The following is a 15656-nucleotide window of genomic DNA, read 5'->3' as shown; positions in this document are numbered from 1 at the left end:
TTAGGCCATACAGTAGGTTATCAGCTCGAGATCTTAAAAATGCGTTATTTATGGCATGCCGATGCGATTTGCGAATCTTCAAGCATTCCAAAGCTCCCAATAGTGCAGACGGCGAGCCTTTTGTGAAGCTATCTGCAAGGGATGAAAGCAGAGATTCAGTACCCTCGAGAGGTTTGCGAAGGTCTGTCGACGGGCGATTGGCGAATATGTGAGTAAGCGTCGGCAGTGTCAAAGTAGACAGAATCTGCATATAGAGAGCATCTAGCTGGGCCCGGAGCTGGGGGTCGCTTTTCCCCTAGTTTGCTGATGGCGACGAAATACAGCGGCCCTTGTGTAGCGATAACGAACCGCGTATTACCGGCGGTAAAGCCCAGAAGCGGGTTCTTCGCCCCTTCGTAGAACGATATGATGGTTTGAACAACGCCCATGGAAGAATTGATCAATGCCAAATCCCCATGCCGACTGTATATGGGCTTGCCAGCAGAAGACAAGATCATGTAGTGTTTCAACTTGGACTTCCACTGAGCGAGTCGATCCCAATCACTCCAATCCTTCTCCAACTCATCTGGGATGTCGTCGAACTCCTTGGGAAACTCGGACAACGTTTCGTCTTCCTTCAGCCTCATAGTCTCGAAAGGCTGCACAGTGGCCGACTGCGATCTAAGCAGCTGCCAGGCTCGGCTTCTTTTGCTGGGACCCCCACCGAGCAGACTCGCCAAGTCGCCAGGGGCCCGTAACGTTGGCGCAAACGTTGCGACGCTCATATTATCATCCAAGTCGTCAGGTGTCGCAGCAGTACCACGCGTCGAAGCAAGGTCCCCCGGAATCATCACATTCTCGGACCCTTTCGTGGACGGGTCATCTCCACCACTGGTAAAGGTGCCCCTCGTGCCGTCTGGGAAAGATAAAGTCTGGATGCTCATGGACGAAACGGCAGTCGTCGGTTTGGATGTAAAATGAGGTCGCTCCGGAGCCGCGGCTATATGGGATTCGTGGCTCGGTTGGGGACCGGGCACAGGTCGAGGTGGCAAAGGGGGAGGAGGTGTGTCGTCGCCATCGTTCGCATGATGTTCTTCGTCGTTAGCACGAGAGACCCTGGCGTCTTCCCTGCCAGTCCGCATTGTAGCGCAATTGTGGATATCTCATTCTTCTACATCCGAATTCTGTGTTAACAGCCGGCGGAGCTACCTACGGTAACGTGGACGGAAGTCGGCGAGGATGACTTCTCCTGCGGATGGCCAGGTCCAAAAAACCAAGGCTAAACGGCGGGAACGTTAGGCTGTAGATAACATGTTGGGCTTCGTCATGGATAGTTCGATGCAGACGGATGGAAAAGTAGCATGGGATTTGAGGGAAGCTAATAAAGTGATTGCCACAGGTACCAGGTGATGCACACTGCGCTGGGAGACAGGGGAGGTCCTAACTGCTGGCGCGGGAGTCTGGTGGGGGAAGTACTTGGACGGTAGCTGAATTTAGCTGGAGGTAGCCTTGCAGAACGGGCGGGTCAGGCCTGTGGAAGGTTACGCAGCCCAGGCGGGCAGGGATACTGCAGCAACTACGAGCAACCACAACTCCCATTAGCCAGGCACCAGAAACTAGCAACGTATCCCATAAGGCTGCTCGCCAATCTTGACAGCAGGCAGATTCACTTCCAATTATTTATGGTCAAGCCATTTGAGGAGATGTAGGCAGCAAAACAGTGCTTACTTCAGAAGGAGGAAAACGTTTCGACTATTCCAGTGCCTAAGCTGCTACCCGACCGCACTTAGTCCCAGCGGCGATGCGATTCGAACACCTCCATCTCCCTCGAACTAGTCCCAATGCCTATATAATCTTTCTCTTGCGACCTTAGTACGAGAGAGCAACGCATATCACCATGGCCACCCTCGAGCCCGGGCATGGAGGATCCCCAGAAAGCTCCGGGCGCAATACCCCAGTCTTGCGCCAATGGAGGAATCAGCTCAGCGCCGAGGATCTCCCTATAAAAGACAAGGCCTATCGAAAATATGCTTCGGGGGTTGAGCGCGCCTTGTCACTCTTCGATACAGCTTTGGAAGAGTGGGCCGACTATATCTCCTTCCTCAGCAGGCTGCTCAAAGCCTTGCAGGCTCGCCACTCCAATTTCTCCACCATCCCCTCGAAAGCCCTCGTCGCAAAGCGGTTATCGCAATGTCTTAACCCCTCGCTCCCATCCGGCGTTCACCAAAAGGCGTTGGAGGTCTACAGCTACGTGCTCTCGGTCATAGGAAACGATGGCTTGTCGCGGGACCTTCCCTGTACCTTCCGGGGCTGGCGTCGACCCTGTCTTTTGCCTCCTTGACGGTCAGGGCACCCTTTCTGGATCTTTTGGAGCAGTACTTCATGAAGCTAGACCCCCGTGCCTTGCGCCCAGCCCTGAAATCTCTCATATTGGCATTACTGCCCGGGCTGGAAGAAGAGACGAGTGAAGACTTCGACAGGACACTGAAGATCCTCGAAGGCTTCAAACTCGCCATACGTACACCAGGAAGCCAGCATCTTACAAACACGCATTCTACGGGCGACGATTTCTTCTGGCAATGTTTCTTCTTAGCGTCGATTACCAGTCAAAGTCGCCGCCCGGGAGCCTTGGCTTACCTTTCAAGGAATCTGCCCAATTTAGGTTCCCCTATCTCGCAAGACCCATCGACAGGAAAAGCGACAGCAGGTGAATCAGACGAGGACGGCCTGACCGAAGAATTGTCGAGCATTGTAACCTCCCCTGAGCCTGGGTTGCTGATCAGGTGTTTCGCAGCTGGTCTTGAAGACGAACAGCTTCTCATCCAACGAGGTTTCTTAGATATACTAGTGACGCACCTGCCGCTACACTCGCAGGTTCTCCAGAAGAGAGTCACGACTGAAGACCTGGAACTACTGCTATGTGCAGCCGCGGGTGTTGTAACACGCAGGGACATGAGTTTGAATAGACGTTTGTGGGCTTGGTTCTTGGGGCCTGACCCATCCAGTCACGAGCAAGAGACTGGAGTAGAGTCTCCGACAACGCCTTCTGAACAGCAACAAGCCTTTCTTACAACAAAAACAAGCTATTTCGAGGAATATGGGCTGCAGCCTCTGACATCAGCCCTGCTGTCTATGATTAGATCAGCTTCCAACAAAAACCCAACAGAACGAGCTCGGCCGTACAGGATATGTCTTTCACTGATGGATAGATGGGAGATTGGTGGTCTTGTCGTGCCTGAAATATTTCTACCCGTAATAAAGAGTGTCAGGGACTTCAAAACCGCCGCGGCTAGCAAATCGGAGTTCAATGAGGTAATGCGAAGCGCGAGCGTCTTCTTCGACGGCGTCGAGAGCGGCCTGATCTACGGTGAGCTCGTTGCACTGATTGCGCAGGCCATTGGACCGGGTAGCTCGACATATGAGGAACGCGCCGATAAACTTGCCCTGGTGCAATTTGTCATGGCCCATTTCAACATTCGAGAAGAAGAAATGATCACAGTCCACGCGCCACTGGCGACGTTGTCTATTCTTGCTATGCTCAAAGAGTCCCAAGAACGCGAGCAACCGAGCAAAAATAATGCTCAAGATCGTGACTTTAGCCTCCCCGACCAAGCATTGGGGATCGCTTTGAACCTATTAGACCTGATTCCCGAGCGCGCATTTCCGGAGAAAACAGGCTCAAGGGGCTCTGTTGGGTCCTTGGAGCGCCCAGTCATAGCGTCCATGTCGAATAGCGAGCTGCTCAAGAAAATCCGCGATTTTTATGTCACTGATCAAGGCAACCTTGAGTCTGCGTCTCTGCCCTTTTCCGCACGAAATGTTGGAGATTTACTTCTACAAAAGGCATCCGCCCTGACCTGCTTCAGTTTGAGCGCCAATGAGCCCCCGCGTGCGTTAGCGGTCAGAAGCCGGTTCTTAGGCGTATTACTGTCCAGAGTCCCTCAAGAGTATCACTTGGATACCGAAGGCCTCCTCGCAGCCTTGCAAGAGCGATTGTCCACCATGACGCTACCTTTCGTCTCTTTCAAGTCGATCTTGAGCCTCTCGAATCAATTGTTCGCGGGCGAGATAATCCCCGAGTCCTCACTCTCTGATTTGGTGGAGCCTTTGGTTCGTCATGCATGGGATTTCCTCTCATTCTCCGAACCAAAATACCACGTTGAAACAGTCCGGTGTCTTTGGCAACTGCAATCTTCATTGGGGCCCCAGAATCGAGACATTGAGGGCGCGATCGCTGGCTTGATGTTGAAGAATGATACAACTGGAACATTTGCAACTCGACCGGCTGATCCTGGCAGGAGCTTCAGCATTCTCTGGTCGCATACACTGCAAGATGGCGCAGACCGGCGAGCACCAAGAACGCCTGGGAGGGATACGAACCGAATTCGGTTGTCAGGGCAAGACCACTATGAAGTGATGTTGACCCGTCCCCTGTTCCTTATGCTGGACACCCTCTTGGACGATCGCACGCAGCTCTTCATGGCTGTCAAATTCTGGCTGAACAATATGGTTGGCATTGAAAAGTAAGCAAAGTTGCTGTCGCATACAAGTATTTGTTTGGGACTGACTGTGCGCCAAGACTCTTTCTAGTTTTCATAACGAAGTTCTCCGAACTGGGATTTCTACGTACTCTCCCCAGAACCGCCAATGCAGAGGCATCAAAAAGGTCTATTGAATTCGGCGAAGACGACGATGTAAATACTGGTATCTACTATATGCGAACCATTTCGAACATCTTTCGCTGGGCCCCTGACGCATTCTGGAGTGTCCTTGCCACTCGAATGATCGAAGAACCAGACCCAATTCTATCCGAAATAAGTAGGTCTAGTCGTGCTTTTCTTTCTTCTTTGTGTTCCCATTTGTACTAACCAGGCACAGCGGGCGCTGAGGGTGACCTTTCGCTCCAGGAATTCTTCCTCCAGGTCTGTATGAGATGCATCGCGGGTAACAAATTCTCGTCGGACCAAGAAATGCGGTTACGCACCGCCCAGCTGCAACGCTGCGCTCTGACATTCCTCCACCAAATTCTACTCAACCCTTATGCGGAGTCCCTGTCCGGTCTCCATCTGGAAGATGTCTTGATCGACAGACTTCAGCAATCGCTCGTAGGACCAGATCCCTATATCCAGGTCTTGCTACTGGATGTGGTTTTCGCGTCTCTTAGATTACGGGATGCTTCACCAAAAGAGATACCATCTTCTCCGACAGGAGAAAAAAAGGGGCATCGCCCATCGGGTAGCATGCGCTTGTCGTCTGCACCAGCTGAATTCATTTCTCAGATCACCCCTCCACCCTCATCCTTGCTGAAGACTATTCAGGCTGGTCTTGAATCTCCTAGTAGTCGGCCTGTCTTGGACAGTTGGGTTGGGTTCTTGACGGAGTCGCTTCCATTTTACTCCGATTCTATCTTCCAGGTGCTGATACCACTTGTGGAAACATTATGTCGGCAGGTTGGAAATACCTTTGAGAACTTGCAGAGAACCTTTGCAAACAGCGGGATGAGTTCAACCGGCACTAGTGCGCCAGAGACGACGTTGATATCCCTTCTCAATGCCTTAGAGCAAGTCCTCGCTAAAGCACACGATCAACTCCTGGCAGAGGAGGCTAGAGCCCAAGTCGTCAAGGGTCCTGATCAGCCGCAAGGCTTTCTGAGTAATATGGTATCAGGCGTCTTCAACTCCGATTCCCCACAGACTCGAAGCGCCACTGCAAACGATAGGCTCACTGTGCTTCTTGCTTTCCAGGATGCTGTACGTATATGTTTTAAGATCTGGTCCTGGGGACAAGGAAGTGACGCCTCAACTTTGGAGCCTGAATCAGCGCTGTCATTCAACTATACCTCCCTTCGAATGAGAAACCGAGCAAGACGACTATTGGAACACGTCTTCGCCGCCGAAGCACTGGAATGCCTTGAAACCGTTGTTGACATATGGTGTAATTCCTTGTCAACCCCTCCAAGGTCAAACATAATGAAGTGTTGAACTTGCTGCCCGCTCTAGATGGCTCACGGCCAAGACATACGATTCCTGCCATTTTCAACGCGATATATAGTCGTACCAACCCAAGCGCCCTGGACCCTTCAAGAAAGTCTACCCTGACAATTTCGCTGCAGGACACCGATCTTGTCATCTTCTTGGTTGATTATGCAAGGTCGTTGGAAGACGATGCTATGGATGAAATTTGGCAGGATTGCATGGTATTCTTGAAGGATATTCTCGGGAATCCCTTCCCACACAGACAGACGCTACCCAGTCTACTCGAGTTCGCAGCGATACTTGGTGAGAAGGTCGATAACACGAACTTTGGCGAACAACGGAAGATGCGAAGAGAACTTGGCGTAAGTGATTTAATGCCTCCATTGAAGACAAGAAAGCTGATACTGAAACGCATATAGGACCTCTTCCTCCGGCTTCTTACTGCTCTCTTTACCACCAGGCCTGCTGCTTTCATTGACGTCTCATCTTCGACGTCACAGTCCGATAAGTCCAAGATTGACGGAAGGAGAACCTCTGTTGTTCGAAGCCCGGCTGAAAGAGCAGAAGATGTTGTCGGTATACTCTCTGCCATAGTGCCCAACCTTCCAAAAATCTTGGTCGAGTCGGACAGAGTCTTGACGGCTGCAAGCTCAATATCAACCAATGTCATCGGACCCTTGATTCGGTCTAAAGGGTTCCCTGAAACAATTTCGAAAAGCACGTTGGTGCTGCTTCAGGAGCTGACTAGGTTACCGAACAACCAGAAGACGTGGAAGAAAGATATCGGGGACGCTTTCAACGATGCGCGGTTCTTTAGCTCTTCTGTTTCCTGGTCCGGAGCGACTGGCTGTCTCTTTTCAAGCAATGGACAATAGCCGACAAGGAGCGGATGCCTGATATTCTAAGTAGAATCACCCCTCCTACGACCGCTGGCATCGTTTTTGGCGTAGGAGCAACTTCGGCGCGGCTGGAGGCAGACCGCAAGACCCAACTCAATCTTCGCCGAATTGCCACTCTCATTATCGCATCCCCCGACGACACCTTTGTGACAGACTTTCCCAATATCCTGGAGAAGCTGGTTGACCTCCTTGCGGCTACCTCGACCTCTTCTCCTTCGTCTACCACGCGGGCTGAGATCTTCATGGTTGCTCGGGCACTGGTCCTTCGAACCTCGCCTATCCACCTTTCGCCCATGTGGCCCGTTATCAACGCCGAGCTGCACGCGGCCATCTCGTCGGTAGCCGCGCCCGACCACAGCGCATCCAGCGACACGTACAACAACACCTCGGTACTGCAAGCCTGCAAGCTGCTCGATCTGTTGATCTGTGCGGCCCCCGACGACTTCCAGCTGCACGAGTGGCTCTTCGTCACCGACACCATCGACGCCATCTACCACTCGCCGGCGTACCAGCCCGTGGCGCTCGTCGACGAGCTCTCGGACGAGTTGGGCAGCCACATCGGCCCGGTGTCCGCGGTAACCCAACCGGCGACGGACGCGGCGCCCATCACGTCCGGGACGAAGCAGCACCAGCGCCGGCGGCCCCTCCTCGGGACCCCCGGCGGCATCAGCGATGAGCTGACGGTCGACCGGAAGGAGGAGCTGGTCGCCAAGATCCTGCGCCCGTTCTTCGGGCAGCTGAGCATCTTCGCCTTCGAGAGCACGTACGCGATGGGGGCGCTGGATGAGGAGGTCGCTGTGGATGGGCTGCTGAAGGATCTCTTTGACGAGAGAAGTATCGTCAAGGCTTTGTAGGGGCGGGTGCGCCTTCGTGGGAGAAGACGATGCATGGGGTTTGTAGGGCCCAGACTTGGGGGCACCGCCATGTGTAGAATTAATTCTCTTTCGACTTAGTTTTTTACACACCAGGTAGTGAGTGACGTCTTGTTGACAATTATATCGACAGGCAATGATAACGACATATTCACACTAAACTCTACCTCTCTGTCCTTCTGCTGGTCTTAGAATCGAAAAATTTGATTTCAGTACTGAATAGGGGTATCAATTACACTTCTCGACGGTTCCATTGATCCAACTTCTCGCTGTACCTCTCGAACTGTTCCTGGAGCTGCTGCTCTATTAACGTATCGTCATCTTCTTCCTCGTCGGCCAATCCAGTCAGCGGTGGCTTATTGTCGCCGTCTGCGAGCCTGTTGTCTTGCTCACTGCTGCCACTCTCACCCCACTGGGAACCTATTTCCCCTATCCTCCTACCCTGCCCGCCATCCGTGATCTCAGGGTGATCGTGATTCTGTTCGCGGCTTAGCTCCTCGTTTTGGCTTTCAACTTCCTCCACCTCTTCGGCCTGGCCCTTTCGCAGGTTGCCGTTACTCGTGTTGTGTTGCTTACCATCCTCTTGCTCGGTTACAGCCTGGATTTGCATCTCGTCCCGACTAGCGTCAGCCATAGGTCCCTGGATTTCGTGCGCTGTTGTGAACTGCGTTTCAGGTGCCTCGGCCTTTCTCTGCGTCTCAGTAGTTGTCTCGGCTTGAGGCCTCCGTGCCTTCTCCGACATTAGCTCATGCGATTCATTGGCGTGTGCGTTGTTACTACCATCATCGACCTCCGTCTCTCTCGTTATCACAGCCTGCTCTTTGTCTGGATTCTCGTCCGGCCTAGAAGCTGTCGTAGCGGTTCCTTCCTGTGCCGGTATATACGTAACCATGGCTTTGCTTGCTCCCTTGACACAATACTGCACCACCTCTATCTTGGGCCCGTTCGAGGGTACCAGCCTGGCGATTTGTCGTAGATCACTCGTCCGTGGCAAGTATAGCGCGTGATCCATCCTCCGGTACGCCACGTGCATCTTTTCGAGATTGTAGGGCTCCATGCCGCTGAGATCAAAGATGGCGTCCGTGGTATAGCCCGGCCCGCCCCACGGCGGTGAACCAAACAGGGCCGTCTTCGACACATCGACCTTCTTGAGGGTGTCGTCGAAGGAGCTCTTCTTCCGTTTCTTGGATGCCGGCTCCGGCGACGTAGTGGCCGCCGCGGCATTGTCGTTATGTGTGGTAGGTGATGATGAGGATGACGGCGCCGACGGCGAAGTCAGATACTCCAAGACCTCGAAGCTGTCGCCGTGCACCCACTCAATGTACTGGCCGACCTCGTACAGCTCCGCGTTGTGCTGCGCGCAGGCGAGCGTGGCGGCGTCGCGCTCGACGGCGATGATGCGGTCCCAGATGCCCGACTGGGCGAAGGCGATGGTGTTGGCGCCCACGCCGGCGAACAGGTCGACCAGCGTCGTCTTGTCCGACGAGACGATCTGCCCGATGTCCTGCGCGATGCGCGTGGCGACGGTCTCGGGCGTCACGCCGAACCAGGCATCGTTGGTCAGGCGGATCCCGGAGTCGTAATAGGGGAAGATGGTGTAGCGTTGCTGCCAATACCTACAGAAGTCGTCCTATATAAGATGCTTCCTCGGAAAACAAGGACGGGGAGGTACATGATTGTTGCCGTCTCAGAATAAAAAATAAATAACAAAACTCACTTTTGTAGGTCCCAAGGGACTTCACCGATTTTGGTCCAGTGGTGGCACTCATCTATTAGGGGAAGCTTCTTTGCACGTTTGAATTTGGGGTCCATGGGCGGCGGATGGCGCAAGTGTCGACCACCTTGCGTCTCTGGGGTCGAATCAAGGACCAGGTTGTTAATATCAAGGGACTAAGAAAAATGTACTGTTATTAAGCTTGAAACCCTTTGAATTTGATCCTTTTCCCTTCTATGAATTAAAAGAAACCAGCTGTGATGAGATACCCGTCAAGTCTCTGTGGCAGCATCTTAATGTTCTGCCACTCAATACACGATCCACTTTTCTGGTACTTCACTTTGAAGCCGCTGGAGCTTGGGCCCATTGGTAAGGCTGACCAAGAGCAGTAGGAAGTGACAGCTATCACATATCGCAACAACCTCTTATATCATTCTCTCCCAAATAAAACAATTATATCCAGACACTACCCAGCATAAGCTGAAGAAGCGCTCAGGTAATTGGTTTTGTTACAGGCATCCAAGCCCAGGCGCCACCAGCCATGTTTAACGCGCTCAATCGCTTCATATCCCGCTTAGACGGCGATCCTCAGCCAAGGAGGGACCAGCAGGGTGGCTTCGGCTTCCAAGTGCTGCGCAATGCCAACTTGGAATTGACCATTGAGCCATGGTTCGACTTCATCGTTGGTATCAATGGCAGGGTCATCGTAAGTCAATTATCCACATGCATTATAAGCCACGGGCCACAGCTAATTTCATTGGTGTAGGATAATCCAGATCCCATGCTATTTGCCCAAGAGGTTCGCAACTGTGCTGGCGGATCAGTAGCACTAGGCCTCTGGAGCGCAAAGGTATGTCCGAACAGTACCTTCCACTGGCAACTACATGTGCATTGACGACTCACCTCTCCGTCCACAGGGACAACGAACGCGCGTGCTCCACGTACCAGTGCCCGCCGACAACCCCTCGCTGGGCATCGCCCTCCAATATACTCCCCTGGCAACGGCATCGAACATCTGGCACGTCCTTGATGTCCCCGCAAACTCCCCCGCGGACCTCGCCGGCCTACTGCCCTACAGCGACTACATCCTGGGTACGCCCGACGGAGTATTACACGGCGAAAGCGGACTGGGCGAGCTGGTCGAGGACTACATCGGACGGCCACTCAAGCTGTGGGTCTACAACAACGAATACAACGTGACGCGTGAGGTCTCGATTGTGCCCTCGCGGGACTGGGGCGGCGAGGGCGTGCTGGGCTGCGTGCTGGGCTATGGCGCCCTGCACCGCTTGCCCGCGCCGCTGGACGAGCCCGTCAACGCGCCCGGCGAAACCATGTTCGACGGCGGTGATAACGGACAAGGCGGACAGTTCATGACCTTTGACGGAGAGGTGGCGGGTGGTGCTCCCTCGGACCCCAATAGCATGTTCATACCTGCCGCGCAATCGCAAGGGGCGCCGTCGTCCGACTTCTTGGTACCTGCCGAGCAACCACCGCCTCCTATGGGCAATGCGCCGCCCATGGCGTCACGGGGCGCCAGACGGAAAGACAAGCACGGGCACAGTCCGAACCGGATGATGGATGATTACTTCGCAGAGGAGGAGAAGAAGAGCAGGGAGCTGGACGGTGTCTCTAGCAGCAAGGCCACAAATACTCCCCCGCCACCGCCTCCCAAAGCGGGAGGGGTTCCCCCCCGCCGCCCAAGGGAGGACCACCAAAAGCCGCGATGCCGGCCCCAGGACCAGAGAAGGAAGCGGGTGCGGATAATGATTAGGTGTTTCTCCCTAGCTTGACTCGTCCTGTGTGTGGAGGGAGGTGCTGCAATACACGGAGTGACATCCCATAGAGAATCATAGCAGGCATGTTATTCATTGATCCATTGTTCTGGCTCTAGTTGCTTCTTATGTCATGGGCGCACGCTTTGCGTGCCAAAGTAGCAATCGCCATCTTTCTTATGATATTGTACAAGGGACGTGCCGTGTAATTCCATCGTGCTTTGTTCCTGTACCATGCAGTATGGTTTCTCAGCCGTATCTCACTCGGGTCTTCTGGTCCTCTGCTACCTTTCCCCAGCTCTTCCGCTTAGTTTATGAAGTTCACACAGAAGAAGTGCAGGATTAGACTACCGAAAACGTAGTCTGCGAATGCCCGCTCTGGGGAGACGGATGGGAAGTCGGCCTTATTGGCCTCTGTCGTCTGGATGCGCAGGGAAGCTACAAAGATCGCCGACGTTAGCTCCCCACCAACAAGAATATATAGACCATGGTGACCACGTACCTGTGAGAACAAACTGGCCAACAGTGGCGGAGAAACCGGAGAGGAAAGCGTTGAAAGGCTGCGGAAATGATATGTATTAGTACTTTGGGTCTTCTTCATTCTGGTCTTTCCTGCATCTTCCTCCACACAGACACAACAAATCGAGAAAAGGTTGGATCGCCGACCACAAAGGGGTCAGGGGGGCGAACGTACGTAGTTACCCGCCACAACGCAGTACACGAACTGCAGGCCACCGACCACGACGAGGAAGGCCATGAACAGGTCGATCAGCTTCGTGCGCTGCGGCGTCGTCTTCTGGTAGTGCTTCAAGATGTTGGTGGCCACATTGCTCCATGCCTCCGACGACGAAGACGAGGACTTCTTGCTGGGTGCCGAGACGGCGGGCGCTGTGCTCGTGGTGGTGCCCGTCGTGACGACTGGCGCCGCAGCAGAGCTGGCTTGTGCCTTCTTGGGGGCCATTGTGGGATGCGGAAAACGTGCGTGTTGGAGCGAATTGACGGACACGGCGGGTCGAATTGCCGGCAGTTTGGGCTGTGGTCGAGGTTTGGGAGAGCTGCCCTTTCGCTTTGGATTCGCAGATGATCGGGATTGTCTTGTCGTCGTGTGTAGGTGCCGGTCGGGTTGGTGGTTCTAACTATTTGGAGCTGTTCCGTTCAAGGGACACGAAGCTTCAAGGACATGAGCCAATGAGGTGCTAGGTCAGGTTCTACCGTCCTATTGGACCTGTGGCTAGTGCTTGTGTGGGGTATCGCAGACGCTGGCAAAGTCACAGCAGGTGCAAACTGAATAGTAAGTAGGTACCTCCGAGCACGAAGGATTGCAGTGTCAAAAGGCACATTGCTATTGTATTCAATCGATTACTTGAGTTATATTGGTATCATGTCAGTAAACGTGCCAAGATGCTGTTGGGCTACTAATTAACAACTCGATTGAGCAAGTTGTATGGGTATACGATGTTCCAGCCACACCTCGGCGTTCTGATGACATCGATGACAAGTCCGACGCAAGAAGCTCCCTCGCTCGGGCACAGCTCCGTGTTGTCCGTCCACAAGTCAAGTACTTCACAACTTTCAGAACAACTACTACTACTACGTGTCCAGAACAATTACTATATCAAGCCAATTAACATCCAGCCAAAATGGTACGTGCAATTGGAGAGCGAGCCCATGCCCTTCCGAGGATGCGACTAACAGGCGACGCAGAGTCTCGACAACATCGCCTACGTTCTTGGTGCACTGACTGCTGGCGGCGGCACCATGGGCTACGTGCGGACGGGTTCCGTCCCCTCGATCGCCGCTGGATGCACCGTTGGCCTTCTCTGTATGTACTCTCGTGTCCCATCCTCCCGTGGTGTTGTTCAATTACACGTTGCTGACACCCGCCAATTCTAGACGGCCTGGGGGGTTACCGGCTGCAGAACCGACAGCCCTACGGCGTGGAACTCGCCCTGCTCGCTTCCGTTGTTTTGGGCGGCTCTTCCATCCCACGAGCACTCCGCAGTGGCAAGCCCGTCCCGAGTATCCTTAGTTTGATCTCCCTCTTTGGCTTGTTCATGTTTGGTAATGCGTGGAGGAAGACGTTGTAGAGGAAGGGCGGAAGATGGTCTCAAAGCAGCGCCTATTCATGTCGGAGCCGGAAACCTCGTGGAATGGGTTTCTTTCTGTAAATCACTTAATAGCCTGAGGACTCCTCCTGCCAGTCGAGTATAGGAGACGAAATCCCAACACCCAAACTCCTCCCAACGCTTATGACTAAAATCGCAAGCCATTATAATGTGCCCAGTCCACTACGGTGACACACTTTTTCTCGGTCAAATCGTACAGGTCGCATGTGTCTACGAGTTCTCGTCAATGTCTTTCCACGCCTCCTTGATCTTCTCGCGCTTGGCTTTGGCAACCTCGCGATTCGTTGCGGTTCTTTTGAGTCGCTGGGCTCGCAGGCACATGTTGACCTGATGCTTCGTGTCGCTGCACATGCCCAATGACTTCCACAAGAAGCCACGCGCATGGCATTCCTCGAGGGCGTTCATGATTTCCTCGCAGGCTATAGGCCGACAGGAGCTCGTATTAGGAAGACGCCAAGATGGAACATTGAAAGAGCAATTGATCGCTTACCAGAATTGTCCTTGGTGTGCAAATGAGGATGCATGGCGAGTAGCTTCCGGCGTATCCAACACAAATACTGTCGGTCGGTTGAGAGAGATCGGCTCGGAAAGTGACCTTAGCAACTTCTCCATCCAGGACGGGACTTTTCGACTTGAGGGAAGCTCAGACCACAGGCAGGCCACGCTCATCATTCCACTCCACTCCGGGCCCGGCCACTCCACCATCATATTGAATTGGCTTTTGAATGGACGCACATCAATCGGATTACCTAAGGTAGCCCAAGGTCCGCTGGAACCCAGCCCACATGGAAAGATTGGACAAGTCGACGACTACATTTCTCTTCACGACACTTGAAGTGAAGCAGACACTACTTTAAATTCAAGACAGAATGGCGTCCAAAGGTCCGTCGCCGAAGCAGCAGCAGCGTAAGTGTGCCATTACCAATTTCCTGATTTCGGAACCAAGTTAGCCCACTCACACATATCTCAGAGCTTCAAACGCAGTACTCGAATTACAAGAACGCTCTGCAGCAACTCGCACAGAAAATCGGCGATGTTGAGCAGGAAGCAGAGGAGCACAAGTGCGTACTGTCTTTTCCTTTCCATGTGCTGTCAGTTCCGTCAAGAGTCCTCCCTTGGCGTCGGTGACCAGTGAGGGTATAAGGGAGAGGCACGAGAGAGAGAGAGAGAGAGAGAGAGAGAGAGAGAGAGCTCGTCGCTCATCGACTTTCCCCTATTGCCAGGGAGCTGCCTCATATTGCTTGAGGACGAATTTCATCTATACCAGATGTCTCACGACTTATCCTTGGACTGCTAATATTAACGCATAGACAGATTAGTACTTGAGACGCTCGGCCCTCTGCCAAAAGACCGCAAGTGTTTCCGTATGATCAACGGCGTCCTGGTCGAACGAACCGTGCAAGATGTCATACCTGCACTCAACACAAACGCAGAGGGTCTGAAGCAGGTTCTGGATGAACTGGTCAAGCAGTACAAAGTGAAACAGGACGACTTGGAGAAGTGGAAGGTACGTCACCCTTTGTCCCCCTTTTGCCCAACGCAGGGGGTCAAGATATTCGTTCTTTACGAGGATGGTTTTCTATGGTCTGATCTGGCCTGTCATGATCTGATTACAGTTGGGCTAACGTCACTCCTAATGACAGAAGAAAAAACAATGTTCAGGTTGTGCAGTCTTGAGGTCCTTCTGCCGATGACACGCAATTCAAGGCGTCAACGCATGTCGCTGCCTAGACTTCCTTCGGATGCCGTAAGCGGCTATTTTATGGTCTGTATGGCTATTACAACTCCCGGCTTCATAGGCCGTATTCAAGCTAGGCATGTTTGTCTAATTCATATGCATGAAATGGATGGCCTACGGATCTCGTAATCACAATCGAGATCTAGCACGTTACGCCGGCCTTGAGCAGGGCGATGATGGCAATACCAACTACAGTTTCAGGTCAGCAATGTATGGCGATGCAAAAGTTGTGGTGGTGGTGATGCGTTGTCCAAGTAGTGTTATGCAGTTGTGCCAAGCCACATTCGGCGTCAAGGGCGCCCCAATGCCCAACGACATGCTTGCCCAAGGCTATTGACCACAAAGGGACTGTTAAATCGATCATTGGGCTAGACGCCGCCGTACAAGATGTGGCTTTTCCAAGTGGTCACAAATGGACTGTCTACACAGGGCAGCTAATCAAGCACTCCTACGCAAATCCTTCTAGAAAGCATTTGTTATTCCTTTTTCTCCTTCTCTTCCCAGGCCTTTTAATGCTGCCCATGTTGTCCGACACGACTGATCAGTACTTGCTTCGGCAAAACATGCCATGAGGCGGGGAA

General features: G+C 53.1%; 8 protein-coding genes across 8 annotated transcripts; 4 read left to right on the top strand and 4 right to left on the bottom strand.

Annotated features, from left to right (window-relative positions):
* Window positions 1-155: 155 nt before the first annotated feature.
* Window positions 156-1121, bottom strand: PG994_010619 (uncharacterized protein; the record flags this gene model as incomplete). The annotated part of the gene is made up of 1 exon (XM_066862028.1): window positions 156-1121. The coding sequence occupies one exon, from the start codon at window positions 1119-1121 to the stop codon at window positions 156-158; it is 966 nt and encodes a 321-aa protein (XP_066711138.1).
* Window positions 1122-1876: 755 nt separating this feature from the next.
* Window positions 1877-7707, top strand: PG994_010618 (uncharacterized protein; the record flags this gene model as incomplete). The annotated part of the gene is made up of 7 exons (XM_066862027.1): window positions 1877-2276; window positions 2372-4502; window positions 4619-4797; window positions 4858-5913; window positions 5979-6316; window positions 6374-6762; window positions 6864-7707. 7 exons carry the CDS (start codon window positions 1877-1879, stop codon window positions 7705-7707), a joined length of 5337 nt encoding a protein of 1778 aa, XP_066711137.1.
* Window positions 7708-7957: 250 nt separating this feature from the next.
* On the bottom strand, window positions 7958-9537 carry PG994_010617 (Trimethylguanosine synthase; the record flags this gene model as incomplete). The annotated part of the gene is made up of 2 exons (XM_066862026.1): window positions 7958-9341; window positions 9443-9537. 2 exons carry the CDS (start codon window positions 9535-9537, stop codon window positions 7958-7960), a joined length of 1479 nt encoding a protein of 492 aa, XP_066711136.1.
* A 443-nt stretch (window positions 9538-9980) lies between these two features.
* On the top strand, window positions 9981-11229 carry PG994_010616 (GRH1-like protein; the record flags this gene model as incomplete). Its single annotated transcript, XM_066862025.1, has 3 exons — window positions 9981-10145; window positions 10206-10289; window positions 10357-11229. 3 exons carry the CDS (start codon window positions 9981-9983, stop codon window positions 11227-11229), a joined length of 1122 nt encoding a protein of 373 aa, XP_066711135.1.
* Window positions 11230-11518: 289 nt separating this feature from the next.
* Window positions 11519-12172, bottom strand: PG994_010615 (Dolichyl-diphosphooligosaccharide--protein glycosyltransferase subunit dad1; the record flags this gene model as incomplete). The annotated part of the gene is made up of 3 exons (XM_066862024.1): window positions 11519-11649; window positions 11714-11771; window positions 11906-12172. The coding sequence occupies 3 exons, from the start codon at window positions 12170-12172 to the stop codon at window positions 11519-11521; spliced, it is 456 nt and encodes a 151-aa protein (XP_066711134.1).
* Window positions 12173-12851: 679 nt separating this feature from the next.
* PG994_010614 (uncharacterized protein) lies at window positions 12852-13298 on the top strand (the record flags this gene model as incomplete). Its single annotated transcript, XM_066862023.1, has 3 exons — window positions 12852-12854; window positions 12916-13033; window positions 13105-13298. The coding sequence occupies 3 exons, from the start codon at window positions 12852-12854 to the stop codon at window positions 13296-13298; spliced, it is 315 nt and encodes a 104-aa protein (XP_066711133.1).
* Window positions 13299-13547: 249 nt separating this feature from the next.
* Window positions 13548-13861, bottom strand: PG994_010613 (uncharacterized protein; the record flags this gene model as incomplete). The annotated part of the gene is made up of 2 exons (XM_066862022.1): window positions 13548-13756; window positions 13828-13861. The coding sequence occupies 2 exons, from the start codon at window positions 13859-13861 to the stop codon at window positions 13548-13550; spliced, it is 243 nt and encodes an 80-aa protein (XP_066711132.1).
* Window positions 13862-14206: 345 nt separating this feature from the next.
* PG994_010612 (prefoldin subunit 2) lies at window positions 14207-14962 on the top strand (the record flags this gene model as incomplete). The annotated part of the gene is made up of 4 exons (XM_066862021.1): window positions 14207-14243; window positions 14308-14398; window positions 14652-14844; window positions 14954-14962. The coding sequence occupies 4 exons, from the start codon at window positions 14207-14209 to the stop codon at window positions 14960-14962; spliced, it is 330 nt and encodes a 109-aa protein (XP_066711131.1).
* Window positions 14963-15656: the final 694 nt, after the last annotated feature.

Source organism: Apiospora phragmitis, assembly GCF_038363925.1.
Source record: "Apiospora phragmitis strain CBS 135458 chromosome Unknown utg000010l:1.0-9815664.0:1.0-9183399.0, whole genome shotgun sequence".
NCBI classification, from domain to species: domain Eukaryota; kingdom Fungi; phylum Ascomycota; class Sordariomycetes; order Amphisphaeriales; family Apiosporaceae; genus Apiospora; species Apiospora phragmitis.
This window is presented reverse-complemented; position numbering and strand designations above follow the sequence as displayed.